Here is a 24,800-nt window from a genome sequence, read left to right as displayed (position 1 = left end):
GATAGATTGCGGTATGTAAGGCTGTTACTTTGTTTCTTAAAATTTCCAGAAAAATTTTAAATGTATTGGTGTTTTTTTTGTTCTTTAAATCTGACATGTCATTTACTTAAAAATATCTGCAGTAATTTGTTTCAATGCAGTGCAGCAAAGCTCCATGGAATGAGCTCACTGGACTCCTCAGAGAGTCAACAAAAATAGATTATATAATGAACAGATGAATGTTTAAGAGATGTAAAGATATCTGAATTCTGTTCATAAAGCCCCTTTTCTTCCTTGTTAGGCGGAATGATGGTGACAGACAGATGCTTTTGAGGCAGACCCAGGGGAAGACGAGGCGGCAGGCGGCGCGTGGGCCGGCCTACATGTTCAGCGCACGCTCCAACAGTCTCTCTGTGATGGAGGAGCGCTTCCTGGAGGCGGCCGAGTACGGCAACATCCCCGTGGTGCGCAAGATGCTGGAGGAGCTGCCCGAGCTCAACTTCAACTGTGTGGACTACATGGGCCAGAATGCACTGCAGCTGGCCGTGGCCAATGAGCACCTGGAGGTAACAGAACTCCTGCTGAAGAAGGACAACCTGGCCCGGATAGGGGACGCGCTTCTGCTGGCCATCAGCAAAGGCTACATCCGGATTGTGGAGGCCATCCTGGGCCACCGGGCCTTCGCCGATACCAAGTGGCTGACGGCGAGCCCCAGCCAGGCCGAGATGCACAGCGACTTCTTCGCTTACGACGAGGACGGGACGCGTTTCTCGCACGACATCACCCCCATACTGCTGGCCTCCCACTGCCACGAGTACGAGATTGTGCACATCTTGCTGGGCAAGGGCGCTCGCATCGAGCGGCCGCATGACTACTTCTGCAAATGCAATACCTGCAGCTACCACCAGAAGCATGACTCCTTCAGCCACTCGCGTTCTCGCATCAACGCCTACAAGGGTCTGGCCAGTCCGGCTTACCTGTCTCTCTCCAGTGAAGACCCTGTGCTGGCTGCTTTGGAACTTAGCAATGAGCTAGCTGTACTGGCAAACATTGAGAAGGAATTCAAGGTATGTAGTATGTTCCAGCTCCAAGCATTATTTACCATTATTCACCCAGAACAATAGAAGTGTTGCCCTGTGTCCTTGAAATTGTCCTGGGCTGCAGAAAGGTTTGTCCAATGTAAAAGGCAGTATAGGACCAATGAGTGGTAAATTTCCAGAAGTGTTGATTTTCTGTGAGTAGCTGCTTTCCAACCATTAATTTAATTCAAAAGCAACTCAATTTCTTACCAAACCTACCATGCCAGTACTGTGTCTGTTCAACTATTTTGTGTGTTACACTCCATTTATTTATTATGTAATTAATAAATGTAGAGCACACATGCATACTGTAATCCAAAAAATGCTAATTCTGGGAGTACTTTCAGAGTACAAACTAATTGAAAATTAATCAAATGAAAGAAAGCAATCATTCAGATAATTTAAAAATCATTGGACTGTTTAAATTAGCATAATCACCTATATGACATTAACTAAAAGATTAATGTGTATGACAAAAAATAAAATTGAATTGATTCCAGAGTATGTAATTTTTTACCAAGAGCAGAAGCATAGAACTAGGAACAGACCAACTGGGAGAGAAGGAGCTGGAGATTTTAACTTTTCAGGAAGCAGTGGTTCAAAATTAAAAAGAATGATAGTATTACAGTAGCATGAATAAAGCTCCAAGATGATTTTTACTTTACCATATACATGCATTTCACAGAATTAGAGGGTCACAGAAGAGCTGTTGTGTCCTGAATATTACACTGGATTTAAAATAGTTTCCTTGATACTCTAATACAGATAATTGAATGTTGTATGTGCTGTATATTGTGTGAAGGTTTGTTCCTTGCCTCAAGGGTAGGAACTGTATGTACATTTTGAGTAGAAAATTCACTGGTCTGTAGTCTGTGACAATATGTGGGTGGTTTTTTTCCCAAACGAATTCATGTTCTTGATGAATGCATTTTAGAACCTGCTTTGTTTATGTCATTTACTTTTTAAACAAATAAGCCTCGCTGCATCCATTGGAAACATTTTAGGTATGACAGGAAAGGACAGCTTTACTTATACTATTGAACCAGGATTTTTTTTCCATCCGGGCACACAGTGACAGTACTTTGAGTGGGTATTCACACTGGTTATATCAATATTTGTATTTTAATAACTATTACTCACTTAGAAAAAAACAAGACTTTTCTAGACTTCCAATTCAGTGTATGTTTGTAAAATGGATCCCCCATCAATACTGACCTGTATATATGGCAACAGAACATGGATGGAGCATGACTTTGTGTTAGAAAGGTCACTTGAAGAGATCATTGTACAGTTTTGTAAAGCAGTCCAGTTTTCAGGATGGACATATCCAGTAAATGGTATTGGCCAGAAGCTCACTGCATGTTGGAGGCATGCTTGTTTTATTGACTGAACAATCTAGCATAGGATGCAGGGGACAACAGTACTCTTCTCAGCAAGAGATGCATGTCTCTCTTCATAATGATTTACTGCCCATTTGAAATGAAAAACACAGTTGTGGTTTTATTTTTTCCTGCCTATATTTCATGCTTATGTCCGGAATTTTCGAGATTTTGCCAGCATCTATGAATTTTACATGATTTGTGATGTTTGTTGCCATTGTGGAAAAATACAGAGGCTTAGCCATGGGTCATAGGTCACAGTGTGTTCACAGTCCGATGAGACATACAGAATAGAGACAGGGCCTCAGAACTCCAGCAGACCCACAGCTCGAGAGTAGATATTCCCATTTCTTGTCAGTATGTCAGTGGATATATTGTATTGTGTATGGTTGCCACCCCTGTGGACACCTCATATCTGATTCATTGCCTGTCGTAACAAATTTGTTTTGCATGTTTTTTAAACACTATTTTCATCGTTTCAGAATGATTATATGAAACTCTCTATGCAATGCAAAGATTTTGTGGTGGGACTTTTGGACTTGTGTCGGAACACGGAAGAGGTGGAAGCCATTCTGAATGGTGATGTTGATGCAAGTAAGGGCTCTCAGCTGTTGGACGGATCCAGTCGACCCAGCCTTATTCGCTTAAAACTAGCCTTAAAATATGAAATGAAAAAGGTAAGAATAAAACAATATCATTGCAGTTTAGATGCAGTAGTTTATGGCTCAGCAAATAAAACATATGATGACCAAGGCATAAAACTGCTTAAAGTTTAATTTGTATAGGGACAAGTACACTAATCACTGGATTTTTAACTGATGTCAGTGAAACAATGTAGAAATATTAACAAAGTTGTCTGTCACACTGGAAACAAATACATAGACTGCATCTAGCAACATATTGTTGTTATTTACATGGTCAGGATTAAATGATATATTTGAGACTTTCTGATGAGTAGAGTCTTGTTTTGAACTTGACTGTAAGCATCATGGTGTATTTCTCTTAGCTTTTCTTCCTGTCCTTCCCTCTCCCACACAGTTTGTAGCTCATCCCAACTGTCAGCAGCAGCTCCTCTCTATTTGGTACGAGAACCTGTCTGGATTGCGACAGCAAACCACAGCAGTCAAGTTCCTGGTGGTCCTGGGTGTGGCCATGGGGCTGCCCCTCCTGGCCCTCGTGTACTGGATAGCGCCCTGTAGCAAGGTCAGCTTGTCCAGCCCTACTCCTCTCAAGGAACTGTGATGCATGGTACACTCCAGCCCCTTAGGACTAGCAATTGATCTGTCATTCAGTAACTGCCTACATCTCAACAAATGATTGTGTTGATTCTCTCTTTGAAAAGACAGATGCATCTCAGCACCCATACTATTTTACAAAGTGGTAAAATGCATTAAAAAACAAACAGAAAAAAAGAAATCCTCATTATGCTAAAATATTCTAAAAACATTGCGCACACCGTGGTGGTGTTGTGGCAGTAAATGTACACATTTTGGCATTGGTACTTATGGACCCACACTATATTTTATGTGGTGGACAAATCAGCGATAATTAGTCACATAATGTATATAAATTAGATTCACCACCTTAGAAAAAGAGAATTCTTTTTGAGCATTTTCCTTTTGAATTCCATTTTGACAAAACCATGATGTATCCCATTTAATTGTCCCTTCTTTGTGATGTGCAATGAAATTTACTAGTATATAGACCAAATGAATGTAGCAGAGGTGACTTCCTGGTATGGGACCAAATGGGAAAACCGACAACATTTGCACAATCAGTTTTCTCTAGCTAATACATGCAGAGGTAATGTAGAAATAACAAATTATTATGGTCCCAACTAGTCATGTGCAAGCTACTTATGATCATTTCAGTGAGAAATTGTACTTGAAAGTTTTTTATGTTATTTTTTGGACTGGCTTTGTGATATAGATCAAATTGACAGCACCAATTATATTGTTCTCAACCAATTTGTTTCTCAGCATACACCACTTGTATAACTGTCCGATTATTCTGTCTACTTAAACATCTTTGTTTTACTAGGTAAAAAATAAATTACATTAAAATACCTTTTGTCATGAAACAACGGATATTCAGTTTTCAACTTGATAAGATGCATTACTAAACGCTTTGAAAGGTGGCATGACTAGAATGCATCCAGTTATCTGTTCTTGATCTGCTCCTTTTCTTCTAGCTGGGGAAGATAATGCGTGGTCCCTTTATGAAATTCGTGGCCCATGCTGCCTCCTTCACTATTTTTCTTGGCCTGCTTGTCATGAACGCAGCAGACCGTTTCAAGGGCACGACGTTGCTACCCAATATGACGACCCATGACCACCCACTGCAGCTGTTTCGCATGAAGACCACCCCCTTCACCTGGATGGAGATGCTCATCATTTCCTGGGTCATAGGTCAGAGAACCTGGCCTTATAGAGGTTACAGAGAAATTAGTGGACGAGAGAGCCAACGTGTGCCTACTTTTCAGATTAGACAAAACAGAGCATCCGTATTAAATGTGGTAGCATTTCATTTATTTTTGGCAAGAACGATTTTGGCCTAGTCTGAAGTTTTGGGTGCTTTGATATGATTTGTAACAAAAGCAGTGATATTAGTCAGTCACTTGGCTTACCACAAAAAATATTCTTAGTAACCTTTAGTTTACCAGGAAGTTCCATTTAGATGAGAAAACCTCTTTTGCAGGGGAGACCTGAAACAACATGAAAAAAACTTTTTTGTATATTTTACTTTCTTTAAAGGCATGATCTGGGCAGAATGCAAGGAGATCTGGTCTGAGGGTCCTCGAGAGTACATGCTGGAACCCTGGAACCTGCTGGACTTTGGAATGCTGGCAATATTTGTGACATCCTTCATTGCAAGATTCATGGCCTTCTGGCATGCTTACTTAGCACAGAGCTATGTCGACAAGCACTACACAGACTTATCAAACATAACTCTGCCCTTTGAGATAGAATACTACCGTCTGGGTGAGTATGACAAGGCAAATGTAGTAAAATTGACAGAGATAGAAATGCATTCCAGCTAAATGCACAAAAACTACCAGCTGTCTCCTGACACTACAATCTGTCAGTGTTATAACATTTTTAGATTAATATTAAATGACAGAAAGAGAGGTAAAATTGTTCCTATTGAACAATCAGCTATGGATAGGCTTCTCTGAAAGCTGTTGCAAGTCTGATTAATGTGAATCTGATTAAAGCCAAATAATCCAAGATGATTAAATCGGCTTTTGACTGGAGGAGTTACCTCAGGAAAAAGGAAAGTGATGATCTTGTGTCTTTCCTTCCAAGCCCCTAGTGGTTGTAGTGTAAGTAAAGTTTCAGCATGTGTGTTCTCATCACTTTTAAAAGCACCAGTATTCAATGAAAGTACTGAATGTTAAAGCTAGTGACCTCTAACAAGTAAGATTCTACCCAGGGTAATTACTTCTGTTTTACACCATCAGTCCATAAATGTCATTTTCATTTATACACCATGGTTGCAGCTACTGCACCTCAAGGTTGCTCCACAGATTATTGATGAATCTGCCCTGTGGAGGGATAAAATCTACTATGCAATTATCCAGACAGAAAAGTCCAGTGACTGCATGCTGGAAGATAGTGAAGTCTATTAGAAGCAATTGACTGAAGCTTCAGCAAGATTTGTTGTTTAATTTGGATTTTGGACCTGTTTGCAAAATGGCAGTGAATGGTTTCTGTCCTCCTGCTGCAGCCCGCGTCAAGTGGCTGCCTTCCGACCCTCAGCTTATATCAGAAGGCCTTTACGCCATTGCCGTCGTTCTGAGTTTCTCTCGCATTGCGTACATCCTCCCTGCCAACGAGAGTTTCGGGCCCCTGCAGATTTCACTGGGGAGGACAGTGAAAGATATCTTCAAGTTCATGGTGATTTTCATCATGGTTTTTGTTGCCTTCATGATCGGAATGTTTAACCTCTACTCATACTACCTGGGAGCCAAGCAGAACGATGCCTTTACAACGTGAGTTTATTGTACTAACATTCTACCAATAGATCATGTATTTATTAATGTAATAATAGATCATGCTCATTGAACTGGGCTGGTGTAAGACCAGCAGAGCCTTAGATATCAGTACTGCGGGAGTATGCATATCTGTTTAACTATTAAAAATATACATCTCATTTAATCTGAGCAATGAGCATTACCATAAAAGCTTGACATCTCACCCAAATGCCAAAATATTGCTTCTCTCAGTCACATTCAAAATAACACTTTTTTCTCCTATTCTAAGTTTAAAACATGGTATCTGCTCAATAATTTTGAATTGTAATCAATATGAAATGAATTATATCTGTAGCATTTAAAACCTGCAAAGACATAACCAGCTTTCCTCTGCTGTTGAGCCTACTGTAGAGAAGCTGGCCAACACTTCTGTCATAAATGAATAGAAAACAAAAGGCTAAAACAAACAATAATTTATTTTAAAATACAATGAACAAAACAAAGGAAACCAGCCTATGCGCCCAACAGCAGGGACACAATGAGCCTTCCCCTGCTCCCCAGCCACACCTGTATTTAAACAGGCTTCCATTAGTAGGGTGTGGCTCGTTATCCAATAGGCTGGTAACCCACACAAATTAACACAAGTGCACACAATTAACAAATGATTGCCACAGTTAACAATTAGTCTCAAGGGAGAGGTGGTGAAGGCTCTCCTTCATACCTACCAATATCATGAGTCATATACTAATGCTTTAGAGTGTTTCTATGTTCTGTAAAAATAAATCATATTACATACTGAGATATTCTTGTTGTAATATTGTAAAATATGCTCAGAAAATGAAATACCAACCTGTACTGAAAGCACAGGATGGTACTAAATAGTAATCTAACTGTGGCCCAGATTGAATTAAACTGTTGGCCATTTTGTGTTATACATTGACAGCACAGTAAACAATTAAAGACAGAGTTCAATTTTTAATAGTTATTATTATTATTACTATTATTAATAGTTTTAATTTTTTAATAGTCTATTAGTTTTAATAGTAATAGACGCTTTTTAATAGTTGTTACTATATGACTGTGGAAGACCAGGTCAACACTTCTCACAAAAAAGACTAAAGTAAAACTATTTAAGAACTGTATTTAACAAACCTGAAGACAGAGATGTTTCAGAGTTTTAACAAGTTAATTAAACAATTAAAAAGCTCACAATTACACAATTCACAGTTTTGGGGACATGGGTGAAGGTTGTCCTTCATAATGACCATACATTTTTGTCAGCATCATTGAAAAAGAAAAGAAATTTGTCTAGTACAATGAGTTTGAACAAGGATGTCATCTGTTAAATGTACCATTTTCATATACCCTCATCCCCTATCAAGTGATGGCTAAGAGATTTAGCTCTGCAGTTACCTGATTCACATTAATACAAAAAAGCCTGCTTGTCAGCATCGAGATAATTGCAGATATTTGTGATATTAAAAAGTAAAATAAAAACTTGGAGAAATAAAAGAACTGATTACTGCAAATGCATTTGAGGGCAATTTCAGCAGTTGATAGACCTGGCCACTGTGGTACAAAAAGCTCTTCATTCCCAATATAGTTTTAAGTTATTTCCTATGTTTTGTGTTGCATGATGCAAATTTCAGAAGACCAAAATACACTTGTTGCTGGTAGACTTCTCCCAAAATTATGCCTTTTCCTATCAGACTAGAAACTATAACTGCAGAAAAAACAGGAAAATTACTTTCCTATAAAGTGGACCCTACAAATTCAGCATGATAAGTTACTGTTGTTAACATCTTTATTTCTATGAATGAACTGCATCTGTCCTTGAAGCGGGGGGTATTTAGGCAAATGATGTTTACCAGCAACCACTCATGACCACTCAAGCTGCACTTGAAGCAAATTTTATTTGCTGAGTAACATCACATTTTTCCAGTGACGGGAGAGCACTAAACATCATTGCACTATTTTAAGAAAAACTCATTTTACTCAGACAAAGGGTTTCTGACCCTTACAGGCGCAGTTTATGGAAGACAGTGCAAACCCAATTCCCAGTATTTCAGAAGACAGAGATTTGAGCCTCTGCATTTTTTGTGGAATTGTTCACATGTTCAAATTTGTTGACATCAGATAAAGTTCTTAGTGCTCCCTTTGTCTATCATGGTGTCATGACTATTACCAATTGATGTTTTTGACTCTAATGGTGCACTGCAATGTATTTTCACACGTCAGAGTGAAATGCTCGTTTCATGGTTGGTTCGTTTTCACTACAACTGAATTTAATCCTTTACTAACGCATGTACGTGTTAATTATTGGTCAACAAGTCTGTTTGTATACATTGCTGTACATTTAATAGCATTTCTCTTTTCTTCATTTTCTACCTCCAGAGTTGAAGAAAGCTTTAAGACGTTATTCTGGGCGATTTTCGGGCTGTCGGAAGTGAAGTCTGTTGTCATAAATAATGGACATAAGTTCATTGAAAACATTGGCTATGTCCTGTATGGCGTTTACAATGTCACCGTGGTCATTGTGCTGCTAAACATGCTCATAGCCATGATAAATAACTCCTTCCAGGAAATTGAGGTAACTCAGAGTGGGTTCAGCAAAACAGCTCATTCCATCTAATGAAACATCTGAAGTACAACTATTTAAAGGCCTGATTCAGTCCCTTCCTTTTGCCATTCGTCTTAAACTTCACAAACTGAATTAAAATGCTCTGTTTATGTAATCTGTAAAAAGAAGTTTAAAAAAATCAGTCGCCAGGAAACTAATAAAGTTGTGTATGCTACAGAAGGAGTAAGATAGCATCAAGACTTTTCAGTTAAAAAAGGACTGAATCATGCTTGAAACCAAACATGTATTTGGAGACTGAAAACAAATTGTTCAAGAGGACTGTTAGATTGTTGAAGAATGATCACTCAGTGCTATTTATGAGGTGCTTTTCATTAATGTTTGTGATCCACAAAACTCTGAAAGCTGTAGGATCTGCAGTATTTGGCTAAGATACTGCTGTTTTCAGCCAAATGGAAATGTACATAACACCACGTAGAGTGCTGTTCACCGTATCAGGCCTCTTCAACTTATTCTGCATAATTACACTGTTTCATAAGCAGCTGGTTCAGGAAATTAGCCAATTCTTCAAGGTATGCAGAGAAGATACAAAAAAATTACATAAAATGTGGAAACTATATAAAAATGTGCATGCATATTTTACAGCATGGCAGACTGCACTCTCCTGTTCCCTGAGGACAGTGATGTCTGATTGCATATTATTTTAGCATGATGGTTTAGTTCAGCAGTCCATTGTGCTGTCTAGGCTGCACCCTGGTGGATTGAAAAAGCTCATCTGTTCTGTTGTCCAGAATCACTGCAGTCATCTTAATTATGCTTTTAAAAATAGTCTCATCTTATTTTCACCAGTCCATCAAAACTAGTGCAATTACATCAGAACCAGACTTTTTAAAAAGGAAAATTAGAACATTTAATTTGAAGCTGTATACAATAGGAGATACACCATGAGGGTAGTATGGCCAGTAGCCTTGCCCAGGTGCAGCATAATTTCCCCTGATTTCCCTCCAGCCTCAAAGCATTTATTCCAGTTTAAGTATGCTTTTGTTAGTTATGTTCCACTATAAATATTGCTCTATTTTTCCACTTTCATCTTGCCCCTTCTATATCACCTCCAGCATCAATTACCAGATTGCCAGTGGAGAAAAGTCCATGTGTATGAGTCTGTATGTTAGGATCATGACAATAAGGGCACAAGGGAACAGTTTTCCAGCAGATACTATATTATGGCTAATTTTTCAGTTTTTTTTTCTGTTGTGTATATATATATATATATATATATATATATATATATATATATATATATATATATATATATATATATAATGAAGTTCGCTTCTGTTTTATGTAAGAAAGAACTGCTATCTGAGTGGGATTATTACATTTTCAATCCACACTCGTATACCTTTGGTTTGTCTGGATCTGTAGATGCATCCATGCATTTCTGAGTACTTTTAGGATGTGCCACACATGCTCCAGTCCATGGTATACATGTTTCCTGTATATGCAAAGTGGGGACAGTCCAGTCCAGGCTCCTCTCCCTCATGTCACCTCTCTTTCTGAGAACAGGACGATGCTGATGTGGAGTGGAAGTTTGCCAGAGCTAAACTTTGGTTCTCCTACTTTGAGGAGGGCAGGACATTGCCTGTCCCTTTCAACCTTGTCCCTAGCCCCAAATCTGTGGTCAGCATGGTATCGTGGCTCAGAGACCTTGTGCTTCCTGTGCGTAGGCAAAGTGGGGACCAGAAGGTGGACATGGAGCTGAATGAGGTGGGCGCCCCCAACACCCATCTACACTCCTCTTTCATTAAAACTTAATGCTTCATAAATTGCTTTGTGTTGGTTTATGTTTACATTCAGTCAATTAAAATAACAGAGTTACAATAGTACCTAGACCACATACATAGACCACATGTAAACATTTGCCAGGCTGTCACACAGTGCTTTAATAGTACAAAATACAGTGTTGTACAGAATACAGAAGGGTCAGAATAAATCATCAAATGAATAAAATACCCAACAGCACTACACAATATCATTATACACAAGAATTAAGTGTTATGATTTTAAAGGGCTTTTATTATACTTGCAGTCTTGAAACTGACCTATTAAATTTACAGCACCTTACCATCACATTCTAAATGGCAGGTTGCTGGTAGTAGTGAAGTTTTCATGAGGAAAATAGGAGCATGACAAATTTGGTGAAGGAAGCCCTCAAGTGGTGTGATGGAGTAGTGCACCATAAGAATGAAAAGAGATGGACAGAGGAAACTGAACTTCAGTAGTTTTTTTTTTGCCTGTGTAACTTCCTGTTTATAGCAGGTTCAGTGAATTCTCCTGTTTGTGTTTATTGGTACAGTGAGTAGTTTCCTGTAGCTCTGAGAACCTGAATTGTAATGGAAAAACTAGGCCTGAGCTAGAGAAAATTTTCTGCACACTTGATGGCGATCTTAGGGACATGGCTTTCTTTCCCTGTCTCCCTGTATTTTCTCACTGCAGAATTTGAGTCGCATTTTAGTAGAAATTTAGCAAATGTCCTTTTTGTTGACATCCTGCTTCCTTGAATAAATTTGTAGAATGTGTAGTATTTCATTTCCAGTGATCTTAGGTATATTGTATTATGTTTATTCCTGATATAAGATTTGTCATATTAATATTCCCTGTGTGTTACGTTTGGGACTTTTGTGTGTAATTTCAGCTGGGACAAAGCAAGGATTCAAGTGGAGGAAGTTCACCGTGTCCAAGTCGTTATCAGGTAAAACTAATATTCCTCCACTTACTGGAGCATATGATAGATAAATATTCAATAAAATATAGCTGTTAAGAGGTTTAATCATTAGTTAGGGCACTGTACTATTCATTAATCTATTATAATTCTTATTTATTATATGCTTAATTTTGTGGTACTTCTATTAATCCAGTGCTTGTTTACTTCTGAAGGGCTTATGTATTGTATATAATAGCAGTGTAAAAAGTTCTCTGCAATGCTTTTTGTTTTACAGAAGGTAATGAAACGTTTAATCAAGAGATACATCCTTAAGGCACAAACCGATAAAGAAAGTGATGAAGTGAATGAAGGTAAGGATGAAATTAGACCAAAACAGACCATGTACCACCTTCCCTTCTTAGTAAAAGTAACACATTTGCAATGTTACCAATTAAAACCTTAAACAGATATGTTCCTACACACATATATATACACAACCACATACAGGTAGATGCAAACACACACACACACACACACACACATACACGCACACACAGCCTTTCTCTGCTGCTGTAGTCTGAGAATTTATTTACCTAGCAAAAAGTCTGTCATGAAACCATTCATTCGCATTTTCCCTTGCACAGGTGAGCTGAAGGAAATCAAACAGGACATTTCCAGTTTACGCTATGAGCTCCTAGAGGACAAATCCAACAATATGGAGGAACTTGCAGAGCTGATTAGGAGACTGGGAGAGAAACTGTCCCTGGAGCCCAAGCACCAATGACTCCTATAAGAGTACAGGATGTCCCAGCTCAACAGGAAACCTGCCAGGATGTAGAAAAAGACACCTGAGCTATTCTGGAGAAATGCCACAGAATGCACTGTACACTGTAATATCTTCAACTTAAAAACTTACGTTCAGTTACTGCCTTAAAGTTTCAAGTAAAATCAAATTGGATTTACTAATTGTTTCAACTCATTATTCATTGAACTGACTTAAAAACCCGAGTTGGAATACTGAAAACGGAACTCTGAAAAGTTCAGTTGAAATTGCATAAATCATTATGTTAAGTTAAAGTAAATGAAAGAAAGAAGTTACCATGACTTATTGAGAAAATCGTTTTTACAGTGTATGCTTGTGACAGATTTCTCGGACTTTTAAGTATCAAGCTCCATGTCTTATCTGTGGTGTATCATTTTTGTACATTTGAGATAGAAATGTTCGTGATGCAACCCAGGCGCAGGGGTCACTCAAAAATGGCCCCATGAAAGCCAAGAGAGTCACTTCTTTCATAGAACTTACCATCAAGTCAGGGCAACAGGGTAACAGTTAAGATAAAAAAAAATGTTTTTGTTTTGTCTTGTTTTGTTGTGTTTTTTTTATCTCTTAAGGGACAATGAAAGCCATATTGTTTTACAGTGATTGTTGTATGTATGTATGATGTATAGTATGAACATGTCAGAGCATTCAGCAGAATCATTTGGTGTGGACTTTACATTCTGATGCCCAAATATCACATTAGTTACATTTTGTCTAAAGCCTGATGTTCCTTACACTAATACATTGTACAGGACATTACAGTTTCAGGTTATTACCGGAGGAATTGGCCAAAGAAGTTGTTGTGTCCTCACTAAATTACTGACTGGTTCACTAAGTGAAAAGCTCCTAAGGCATTGAAAGAGAGAAACAACATCATACCACTAGAGGGCAAGCCAGCCAAAGTCTCCAAAGTAGTTGCAGTCAGAAAGACAACTCTTTAAAAGACTATAGTAGAGACATAGAAAACAATTTATGAAGATTTCACCTATGTCCAGTCAACTGTTAGTGGCAGAATAATACATAGAATTTTCTCTTTTGCAACTTCACACAGAATATTTTAATGAAATGTTGTGACATATATTCTGAATAAACTCATACTATGAGTACATTTGAAGAATTCCAATATCACTTTGTACAGTATGGATTTATGTAAGCTATAAAGGAGTTGTTCTGCTCACATTATGTGTTGTTGAACCTTTTCTGTTGTTAACTTTGGAAAAAGGAAAATATCATAAAATGCCCTGCCTTAAATATCAACAGCCATGTTTGTGTTGTTAAAATACAGTTGGAGAAGATATAAATTTAAGGTTGGTTTACTGTAATGCAGGTACCTTTGAGTTGTCATAAATGACACACATACAGTACATTATGTCACCGATCTGTTACCTCACTTACTAAACAAACATGCTGACAGCGGTTGACACTTTAACAGTGTGTAAATGCTATAGAAACATCAGACAAATATGATAGAAACATGCACATTAGCGAATGACACAACCATCCTGTGAGGTTTTTACTGATGCAAGAACATATCATTGTAACATATTGCCTACGGTATAGGATGCCATTCATTTTCACATTTTAATATGATTGAGGAAATTCCCACAGGGATACGACAGCCACAATGACAAGGAAAATTCACAGCCATTATCTGTCCCCTTATATAAAGGTTAGAATCTAAAGGTTAGAACGTCTTTCATTCAGACTGCACTTCAGCTGAAAGAAAAGCAAATGACTGAAAAATGATTACTGATTGTGTTGCAGCTGTCCCGCAAAAAAAACAAAAAAAAAAACAACACAATACCAGTACTACTGCTGTTCACCTGGAGACACCATTGAGACACTGAAAATTTTCATCTTAAAGCAAATAAAATAATGTCTGCCTTTATCCTCCTCCTTCATTTGTTAAACTCAGCAGCCAAGGCATTGTCATACTGAACTAAATTATAGAGCTTTGTATGCAGTTTGTGTATTTTGCGACTGTTTTAAAAGGGCACCAAATCCTGCCCTGTTTATCTGCAACCTTGAACACAGCACAGCGTCCCCCCACCTGCTGCTCTGCAGAGTGAATATCCACCATAATAAGCAAAGATGACGCTCAGAGGAACAGTGTGACCTCTCAGACAGGCTGTTCGCCCAGCAACCCCCCTGTGCTGCCCCTCTCTGGGGCCCTGATAGAAACTAGCAGCCCATAATTACTGTAAGAGTGAAGTCTGTGTCACCTAGCAACCTGTACTGCAAAAGATTATGCCATGTAGGTGTGCTGAACTTGAAAGTAGTTTAGTGTGATACAGTTATAAATACCTGTGTTATATATAAACAACAGCAACACTACTTACCTGATTTCTGTTAGAACCACAGATAGATGTTTTGTCATTTGAAACTATGTCATATGCGGCATTCAGTTATGACGGACCTACCATGAGATTTATGTGGTACCCGTTCCTGCCGTGTACTTGAATGTAAACAACAGCATTGCATACTTTGAGGCACAGGGGAGCATGTTGTAGGATGACATGAAATGTAAGTCACTGCATTTTGGGTGTTTGAATTGAGGACCTTCCCCAGTAAATGCAGAGCCTTACGATGCCATCCTGAAGCCCGGTTGTCAAGGTGACCAAAAATAGTGTTCAAAGATGTAATAGGTGAGGAAAATAAAATTGTTGGTCATCTTGACACTCCTTGTGCAATTTCCAGCTTTCAAAATGGAGTAATGGGATTTGAATGAGGTTTTAAGAAAAAAATGTTGATTTACTTGAATTGATGCAGATTTTACAAGGATTTTTCCCAACGTATATTTTGAAATATATTCCTCTGGAATTCATTTTTATACTGGCCCTCTTATGAGAAACACAATGTAACCTAACATTCCTACAGTGTAATTAGATCAGATTCAGGAGAAAAAAAGATACTTTCTGGTGATGACATTGTCAAGAAAGGAGCTAACATCTCACTAATTTTCATCATTCACTCCTTATTTTAGGGGCCTGCTCATACTGTGAAAATATCCTGACATTGCAGACAAGAATCTGCCACACCCTTTTGTTTTTTAATCTTCTATGTGTTTTTTTAATGTTATATATAATCTCCATCATCTTCTGGCTGTGTGTCTAAATATGAACTATAAGTGACTGTATACTGGCTGTAACTGAGAGGTCAGTTAATTTCCTGAATATTTTTTTCATTCCTATCCATAAAATGCAGTGTCTCACACTGTGGTCTTTTGGCGGAAAGGTGGTACATACAGCATGGTTGAAAATAAGTCCCAAAATAAATCCCAAACCACCAGCTCAGTGCAGTACAGCAAAACCATAGACAGACAGAGTTGCACCCAAGGTAGCACTATGCACATCCTCAGTGCTGCTTCTCAACAATTTCATGAAGCAGTGGGATTTTGAAGTTTCATATTCCTCCTTTAGTGATGCAGAGCCTGTTTTGTCCTTCGCTGAGCATGAGGAACAAGGACACATGGGAAAGACTGTGAATATAACAAGGTCACAGAATGTCATCTGTTAGACCACCTTGAATTTCGAGGAGATGGACCACACGGAACTACAACCTCCATGGGACTTTGTAAAGGTCAGCTCCACACGGATTTTCTTTTCATCAAAACCAAAAATATTTTGGGAAGGCTTTTAAAGAATCCTTATCACCTTCTGTCAACGGAATGGTAAATATATGTTGCTCTTGGACACAGAAAACCTTGCATTACAGATGCAGAGTCAACTTCATATCACTAAAATGATGAAAGAGTAGTGTGAAAATATATAAAACAATAAGAATGGAAATCAGGACAGAAGCCTCTGTGTTTTGGAGAGCATGCTTTCGAAATTAGTGATATTCTTGCTGATTTCTATTAGACCTAAACTACTTCATGGATTCTGTCTCGGTATTTGTGCCAGTTGATCTCAAATCTCGTCATTTTGAGCGTTTCAGTTCATTTGGTTACAACCTGTTTTCATGAAAAGCTCAGAACTCAGCTTTTTTTTTTTTTTTTTTTTGCAACTGTTTATGTTTGAAATAGTAAAACTCACCTTTCCCTCTATAGTTTCATTAATGATGTTTTTGATTCAACAAAAACGCCCAAGGATCCCACAAGTTGCACATTAAGCCATGCACCACGGAGAATAACACAGTACGGGTAGAATGATGTGTCTCGTTTTGGTACGAAGTGCAAATATTCTGCTTGTCTGAACAATGGCACACTCGCAGAACTGCTCTCTGCGGTCGGTGGATTCAAATGGTCTCAATATGGATATTGAACGGAAGGACACGGCAGTGACATCGATGGCAGAACCGACCACTTCCAACGCCAACTCCAAAAAAAGAACCAGTGATCTGACTGAAGTTTGCAATGACTACAGTTATAGTTACATGGAAGGATTTTGCCAAGGAGCCGATTCAAATAACACGCACTCCTTATACACAGACTCCTGCGTGTCTTCTACCTTGCGCAATTTTGGAAATGTGGACACTCTGTGCAGTGCACCTGGCTCAGCTAGTTACAGTGCTGATTGGAAAGATCTCTCCATTTTTGAAAACGCAGTCACAACCCATAACAGTTGCGAAAAAGAGCCCAAACTCGACAGTTTGATGTGGACTGCGCCGGTGAAACACAACGCAGAACACGAGCAATCTCTAGCCGCTGCGTCAAAAGAAAGTCTGCGAAGTTCGAGCGGAACGCCCATTGCAGCCATTGGAATCAGCAAACTTATTAAAGATGAGCAGGAGCCGAAGGACATAATGGAAATACAATCTTCCGACATTGATCTGGCAGTGAATACATTACCATTGAACCCCTCTTACGAGACTGGGAGGATACAGGCACTCGGACTCGAAGACTCCGTGACGTTCCTCCACAATTCAGTTGATCGGCGGCTACTTTTATACAATAAAAGCAATTTTACGGATTGGACTAGTATCAATCCATTGGGCCCCATTCCCCAAATCAGGTCGGATCAGCCGTGTAGTTTGCCGTGCCTTGCCAGTGAAGGGATCCCAAATACGGATCTGATGGGGTGTGGACAACAGTCGCCTCAAAATGTGCTTATGTGCAAGAATGACTTGTCAGTTCCAACCTCATTCTCAGACTGTCACATTTGGTGCCAGTCAACAGGTCTGCCTGAGAACCAGCATTTGCAGGCTGGGTATCTGTCTCCGGTCGGGATCCACAATACGTACACGATGCAGCGTGCTAATATTGGGTAAGATTGCTACCAAGGGCGTCAGTTGCTAATTGACACAGGCTTAATGATAATAATACCTCATGCTTTTGAGATTGATATAGGTCTACCGTATACACCCTTCGTCACAAAAAACAGTAAAGATAAGAATGTTGTATTATGCATATTATTTTGCTTTGCATTTAGTGTGTGCATACTTCTTTGGGATGTTTGACTTTACAGTCATGTCGATTTATTAAGCGTTAACGGTCGACCCTTGTCAACAAAGACTGTGGGAAATGTAATAACACTGGAGATGCTAGAAAATAGAAAAAAAAAAAAAAAAAAACTAAAGTAAAAGAAGATCGTTTATTCTTGACAGTATTATAGTGTAGCATTTGTTTCAGTGAATAGATTTTTATTTTTATTAGGAAAAACTTGGGAATGCGTAAGCCTGAATATTTTTGTGCAATTAGGGTGTTCTCCCAGAAAGTATGCACTATCTGTGGGGATGAAGCTTCAGGGTGTCACTATGGTGTCCTCACCTGTGGCAGCTGCAAGGTCTTCTTCAAGCGAGCCATAGAAGGTGAGCAAACCTGACTCTGCGCCTTAGAGCCACATGTGATAATCAGTGCACACACACTGACACAGAATGTATTTCACCATTGTGACCATGAACTCAAGCAAGCCAGAAGGGCACACCTTAATCATTTACTGTGGCTGACATGGATGAGGATAAGGGCAGGGATGCAAAAAAAAAGTTTTCTCTTTCACATCGATAGTCACAGTTAAAATCAAAACACTGCTGTAAGACAGACGAAAAAGGGAAGATGTTTGAGGCTTTTACTTAAGTGTCACAAAAGTGAACAAAAGAATTGACCTTCAGTTATTTGTGCAAGAGGAAAGTCTGTGCAAATTACTAGGCAGTGATTACAGATCGGGTAAATTGTCTCCAAATAAGCTTCAGCATTTTAAAGGTCAGTAGCTGTCACATTTAAGAAGAAACATAATGTCTCTTTTTCCAGCCTGATTGTATGTTATCTAGCAAAGGCAGATACAGTATATAGAAGCCTCTATGTCTGACCGTGTCCATGGCACCCTGTACTCAAATCTATTTCAGCATGCATAACAAAAGATGCTTTCTTCTCAAGTGGTAGAGCAGGTCCCTGTCCCGAATAAATGCAGTCAAGCAGTCAATGACAGCTTTGTAACTGTTATTTCTGCCTTACTGAGAGTGTTTTTTTCTGTAAGATATATTCAGTATTCAGAATATAGAGGCTATGTGTTCTTTGGCATTACTCTTTTTCCGGTACAGGACACCCTAACTACCTGTGCGCAGGAAGAAATGACTGCATTGTGGATAAGATTCGCAGGAAGAATTGCCCATCATGCCGACTCAGAAAGTGCTACCAAGCTGGGATGATCCTTGGAGGTACCTTATTTTGTTGGAGAGGCGAGCCTGTATCTCATGGTGATCTTCCTTCGAGTTTAATGCATGAAACTAAAAAGGCTCTAGATCTTTATTTCTTCCCATGGTATCTTGCATTAAGTGTAAAAACAGTTTTAACATATGAAGTGTCAGAAGAGCAGTACGAGCGTAGAAACTACTACCTTTAAGCAATTACACTACTGAGTAATGTTGAACTAAACCATAGAATTCTGTTCAGAAATTGCCATTTGAGTTTTATGATATGTATCAAGTGTTTAAATACATGACTGAGGTTTCCAAGAAAGAGATCTAACCCTTCTTGTCTGTTGGTCGACACAAAGAAGCCTTACTATCAACCTAAGCTTATTAACAAGAAAGAAATAAAACATACAAAACCCTGTCAAAAAGATCTCTTTTCCATGGATAGAACTATGACTGATTTAAGAAAAGTCCATGTTACAAAATCAAACAATCCATTGTTATGGCTGCTGAAAAGAGTCGGTGAGTGAGTTATCTAGATTTAATGCTGTCTTCAGGTTGCAGTGCTTGCTGATATTTCTTTTTTTCAATTTTTAATTTTCTAGATTATCAATGGTCACAAGCACTAAATCCAGATGGCATGTAATGTTGGAACACAAATTTAATGTGCACACATAACAGGCTTGTCCTATCCAATAAAAATTCTTGTGTCTGTTGTGCAAGGTCGGAAGCTGAAGAAGTCTAGGGCGTGGAAGTCCATGGGTCTGACCCAGTCTCTCACTGTCCAATCCCTGCTGGGCCAGTCCTGTGACAGCCAGGCTCTACCCTCCTTTCCCAGCATGCTCGGGGTCCGAGAGCTGCAGTTCTCTCCGCAGATCATCACGATTCTGGAGAATATTGAGCCGGAGGTGGTGTACTCTGGGTATGATAGCTCCCAGTCTGAGAAGCCCCATGTGTTGCTCAACAGTCTCAACCGTCTCTGTGAGAGGCAGCTGCTCTGGATCATAAGATGGTCCAAGTCCCTCCCAGGTAACAGCAACCATCCAGTTATGATCAACCAAAGTGCAGTGGCTTGCTGGGTCTCCTATCATCATAAGTGAAGATAGTGATCCACAGCTTTGTTTAGTTTTTAGTCTAATTCTGTTGTCAGTATATATGGACAGTTGAAAAAGCTCAGATAATCCAAGCGGTGATGAGTTGACCATGTGACATCTGAGACTTAATTATTGTGGTCAAATCACTGAATGCCTTTGGATAGAGGTGCCATTATGGACATACAAATAGGACTCATGTGTTTGTAGTGGATATTGTTTACACTGCACAGATGGGAGAAATTGGGAGATCAAGAAAGCCACAACCCACTGAGGTTCAGACACCTGTGAAGTGTTTTCACTGATCATCTCTGCTGTATGTTGAAAAGGCCACATTTTTATTTTTTAGATTATGTAATCCAAGTTAATAGAACCAAAATGACAAGACCTTTACGAAGTATTAATACTGTCTGGGTGGTATTTTGCACTGTTGCACCTTTGGAGTTAAAACGTGGTCATTAAAATGTTGTCCACAAAACAGTCACTGTAATGGATCCCTTAGTTGAATAATAATAGAATATTGTTTTGCTTGTATTTGCTAAACAGCAAATGGGCAAGATTAGTGTAACCATGCTGGCTGATGCAGCAAAAAGAAAACACACAAAAAGAGAAAAGGTATAGAAAATATCAAATAATTAAACAAATGTACACAAACCCAGAACCACAAACTGCTCTGTTCAAGCCCACACTCTCTAGCCACACACCTGTATTTAATAGCAGGCTAACTGATTGGAACAGGTGAAGTTCATTTACCCAATGGCTGACCTCACATCCAACATTAAACACAAATTGACAATTAAGCAAATACCATTATACCATTTGCAATGGAACTGATAGAATGAGCTCAGATATGGATAAGTTGCAAATAGAAAACAAGGATCCTTAATTATTACTGACACTTTTACACGTCAGCGGTTTGTGGGGAAAGGTGAAGACTCTCATTCACAATTAAAAAGGTTAGTAAGTTATTTACTAATTACTTTATTTTGTTCCCAAAAGGATTTCACAGTTTACACATCAATGACCAAATGACTCTCATCCAGCACTCCATGATGAGCTTGATGGTGTTTTCTCTGGGTTGGAGGTCATTTCAGAATGTGACCAGGGAATACTTGTACTTTGCACCTGATCTCATTCTCAGTGAGTAAGTACTCAGCCATGTGCATTCTGACATATTTAAGTTTCAGTGTTAATCTGTCTAATCTCACCATTCATGAAATCTTACAAACTAATTTTAAACTATGCAAATAAGCTGCATTATAATTATTTCTAGGGAGTGCATGAGGAGATCTCCCATTTATGACTTGTGTTTGGCAATGCAAGTGATACCCCAAGAATTTGCCAATCTTCAAGTGACCAGGGAAGAGTTTTTGTGCATGAAGGCCTTGATGTTGCTCAGCACTGGTAGGTCTGATGGAGTTGTTTTGGTCTCTAGAGCCTATGCATTACAGAAGACTCCCATCCCTGCCCGGTAGGGCCTGCTTTCAATGTGAGGAGTATTTACAAACATCAGACCAGAAGGGAACATTAGACCAGCATAATATCCCAGTAGAGTATACAAAGGGTTAGATAAGTGGGGTTGAGTTATGCCTGGTTCCTGAGGGGCAGGGGAGTACAGAATGGCTACAAGGAGGTTCCAAAGTCTCCCTAATTACTTAGAAATTAGCCACCCAGTGAGAGAACCCACATGATTTGATGTTTTACAGTCAAATATATAAATTTTTAGTAGTACAATTAGAATGTTTATTGGTGAACAGTTTTATGACCAGATGAATCATGAGGCTAAATTAAGACAGGTGATTTTGCACATTGTTCAGAGAGTAGACCAAGAAAATAAACAGGATCTCAACCATTTGAGATCAGGCCACCCTCTGTCCTGCACTTGTTTTGAAGACATACACCTGTCCAAGTAGCTGAGAAATTGGACTCACTAATTTGCATTTTCTGTGGATTAACAAAGGAGTGTCTGCCAGAGAATGGAGAGGCTGTCACAGAGAGGTCTAATGCATTTTGCTCTGTCACCTCTAAGTGCCACTAGAGGGATTGAAAGGCCAGGCTCAGTTTGATGAGATGCGACAGAGCTACATCTATGAGCTCACCAAGGCCATTCACCTGAGGGAGAAAGGTGTGGTGGCCAGCTCTCAGCGCTTCTACCACCTGACCACACTGATGGATGCCATGCATGAGGTACATACAGTATATCCTTTCATCTTTGCTATTAGTGTCAAAGTGGCTTTTGCCTCTCCATGTGTGTCTTGTGTTCAGCGAAAAAGTAATTGTATTTATCACCCAAGTCTGGCACAAATCCATTTGAATCCCATATGTGGTTAAGGGAGGCTATGCCTCAGTGTTGCTAGGCACCATGTAGTACACAAAACTACCGGGTTTCATTGGGTACACTCTTAGAAAAAAGGGTTCCAGTTAGAACCATATAGTCTTCTTTGGCTTGTCCCTGTTGGAGAACCTAAGGGTGTATTTTTCCGAAAGTGTGTATGTGATGTCAGGTTCAGGTCCTCTATCAGATAATATACCAATAAATCTTACTTCTTTGTCACCAATAAATCTTACTTCTTGGTCAAAATAAATGATAGATTGAAACATCAGTGCAATGGACTCAACTGTATCTGATGGTGTCATTAACCTGTTTTTGCCCACTCATGTTCACCTGAATTTAAATCGTGTAACAGATCATCCCTATCTTTTCCCATGAACTGTAGTTGCGTCACAGAAAATGGGTGATGTTAACTTTGATATGAAGAAAGTTCAGGATTTATCAGGGACACATCTGCAGTATAATAAACATACTGGTGAAACATGACTCTCACTGGATTACAACAGAGTAATTGAAGACACATTGTGATTAATGTGATCAAAGAGGCGATTTTAGTAGCTAACAATGAAATGATATTTATCGCTTTATCTGTGCTTTGCTGAAAATGAAATGAATTATGATATTCATTTTGGTAACAATGTGTCACACATTGTCACAGTCTGATTTAGATCTAAACAAGTACAGGTCAAGTATCAGAATTGAACATAAATTCCCATTGGGAAGAAAGTGATAGCTGTTAGCTGCTGTTAGAAATCATTCTAAAGAGCATGCTTTGTGGAAGCGAGCAGTAAAATTTTTTCTTTGACCTATCTGAGCAGATCGTGAAGAAGGTGAACTTGTACTGCCTGAGCACCTTCATCCAGGCTGAAGCACTGCAGGTGGAGTTCCCAGAGATGATGTCAGAGGTCATCACCTCACAGCTGCCCAAGGTTCTGGCAGGTATGGTGAAGCCACTACTCTTCCACAGAAAATGATACCCCTGAATCATGGTGGAGATCTATAGCAGAACCTCACTGGATCATGGGGAAATCAGTAATTGCTCCTAGAAACTTGCCAGAATACATAAAAGAACAGCTCTCTAAGCTGATTCTAGGGGAGCATCTCCCATTGGCATTTGTTAGCAGAAGTCTTCATTTTCTGTATTTTTCCTTTTTGTGGCCTTAACAACAACATACTGAAATTATGTAACTGGGATTTTTCCATGATTAAATGACAATAAAATGTTCTTGCAATGAATGACTGAACATTCATGATCTGACCAGTTCTGTTAAATTTCAGACATAGCAGTGCTTTAAGGATATAAACCATTCATATTGTACGTTTAAAATGTGTGTATTAGGCAATTAAATGACTTCAAAACATCCTTACATTACAAGAGAGAATTTAGACGTGTTTTAAATGTGTTATTGTAAAATGTGTCATGCACATTTAAAATGTACAGTAAAGTTTGTTTTTCATTGCCTTGCTTTCATAAACAATAATGAATTCTTATAACACTGACCAAAGCCATTTTCCTAAAGGCTAATAGTAATATAAGCCGCAAGCCACAATTCTCTGGGGGTTTATAAAAAGAATGGGGAGAAGGGGTATGTAAATATAATATTTTTCTTGTAAATGTAAGTTCCCTTAAAAGACCTAGTGGGTCCAAGAGGAGGGGAGTATCATTTCAGCTTGAATTCAAGGTCATGTCGCATTCTCATGTGTTTATATGGAAAAGAACACATTGACCTTGGCAACTGCCTTTATCCCAAATACCTTCGATGTTGCTGTTGCTGACTTGTTGAAACAGAGGTTCCCTGTTTGATACTTCTGTTTTGAATCAGATGGAGCTGGATGGATTGCAAATGTAAAGTATGTATACACTTATTTCTTAATAAATAATGATAAGCGTACCTGACTCTTCATTTTACATGTCCAAATATTAACTTTTATTCAATAAAAAGAACATTAAGAGTTTAAAACAGTGAAAGTGGAGTAAAAGAAACATAAAACTCATTTTAAGGCTTTAAAATTATTAATATATTTTTATACTAATACTAATATTTTTACATAACATGTTGAAATAATACCACACTGACCATGCTAGTACACCAGTGTACTAGAGAAATAATATTATAGTTATATATGTACTTCCTTGCTTCTTTTCAAGTAATAATAATTATAAATGATTAACCATCAAGAATAAATTACCATTAAGTAACAGAACTTTTGGTAAAAAAAAAAATATCCAGTAAGAACATGCAGAAATGAACTCAGTGGTGAGTATGAGAGTAATGTTGATTTACAACAATGAAT

The 24,800-nt window shown here is 38.7% G+C and overlaps 2 protein-coding genes across 2 annotated transcripts; both read left to right on the top strand.

The window, feature by feature from the left end:
• The first annotated feature begins 272 nt into the window (after positions 1-272).
• Positions 273-12,476, top strand: trpc6b (transient receptor potential cation channel, subfamily C, member 6b). The gene is made up of 11 exons (XM_036537688.1): positions 273-1,046; positions 2,920-3,114; positions 3,476-3,640; positions 4,629-4,845; positions 5,191-5,418; positions 6,164-6,428; positions 8,805-9,000; positions 10,555-10,755; positions 11,684-11,740; positions 11,988-12,063; positions 12,337-12,476. Exons 1-11 carry the CDS (start codon positions 303-305, stop codon positions 12,474-12,476), a joined length of 2,484 nt encoding a protein of 827 aa, XP_036393581.1. The 5' UTR covers positions 273-302.
• A 4,233-nt stretch (positions 12,477-16,709) lies between these two features.
• On the top strand, positions 16,710-23,479 carry LOC118783734 (progesterone receptor-like). Its single transcript, XM_036537687.1, has 8 exons — positions 16,710-17,716; positions 18,151-18,260; positions 18,990-19,106; positions 19,806-20,111; positions 21,173-21,317; positions 21,447-21,577; positions 22,203-22,360; positions 23,324-23,479. The coding sequence occupies exons 1-8, from the start codon at positions 16,710-16,712 to the stop codon at positions 23,477-23,479; spliced, it is 2,130 nt and encodes a 709-aa protein (XP_036393580.1).
• Positions 23,480-24,800: the final 1,321 nt, after the last annotated feature.

Source organism: Megalops cyprinoides, chromosome 9 (genome assembly GCF_013368585.1).
Source record: "Megalops cyprinoides isolate fMegCyp1 chromosome 9, fMegCyp1.pri, whole genome shotgun sequence".
In the NCBI taxonomy this organism is placed as follows: domain Eukaryota; kingdom Metazoa; phylum Chordata; class Actinopteri; order Elopiformes; family Megalopidae; genus Megalops; species Megalops cyprinoides.
Note: the sequence above shows the minus strand (reverse complement) of the source record. Positions and strands in the feature narration are given on the sequence as shown.

Excerpts from the sequence above, each read along its gene's own strand:
- trpc6b (XM_036537688.1), top strand. The coding sequence starts at position 303 with ATGCTTTTGAGGCAGACCCAGGGGAAGACGAGGCGGCAGGCGGCGCGT. Across the intron at positions 5,419-6,163 it reads GATAGAATACTACCGTCTGG|CCCGCGTCAAGTGGCTGCCT; the intron begins GTGAGTATGACA and ends CTCCTGCTGCAG. Across the intron at positions 11,741-11,987 it reads CGTGTCCAAGTCGTTATCAG|AAGGTAATGAAACGTTTAAT; the intron begins GTAAAACTAATA and ends TTTGTTTTACAG.
- LOC118783734 (XM_036537687.1), top strand. The coding sequence starts at position 16,710 with ATGGCACACTCGCAGAACTGCTCTCTGCGGTCGGTGGATTCAAATGGT. Across the intron at positions 18,261-18,989 it reads CTTCAAGCGAGCCATAGAAG|GACACCCTAACTACCTGTGC; the intron begins GTGAGCAAACCT and ends TTTCCGGTACAG. Across the intron at positions 20,112-21,172 it reads ATGGTCCAAGTCCCTCCCAG|GATTTCACAGTTTACACATC; the intron begins GTAACAGCAACC and ends TGTTCCCAAAAG.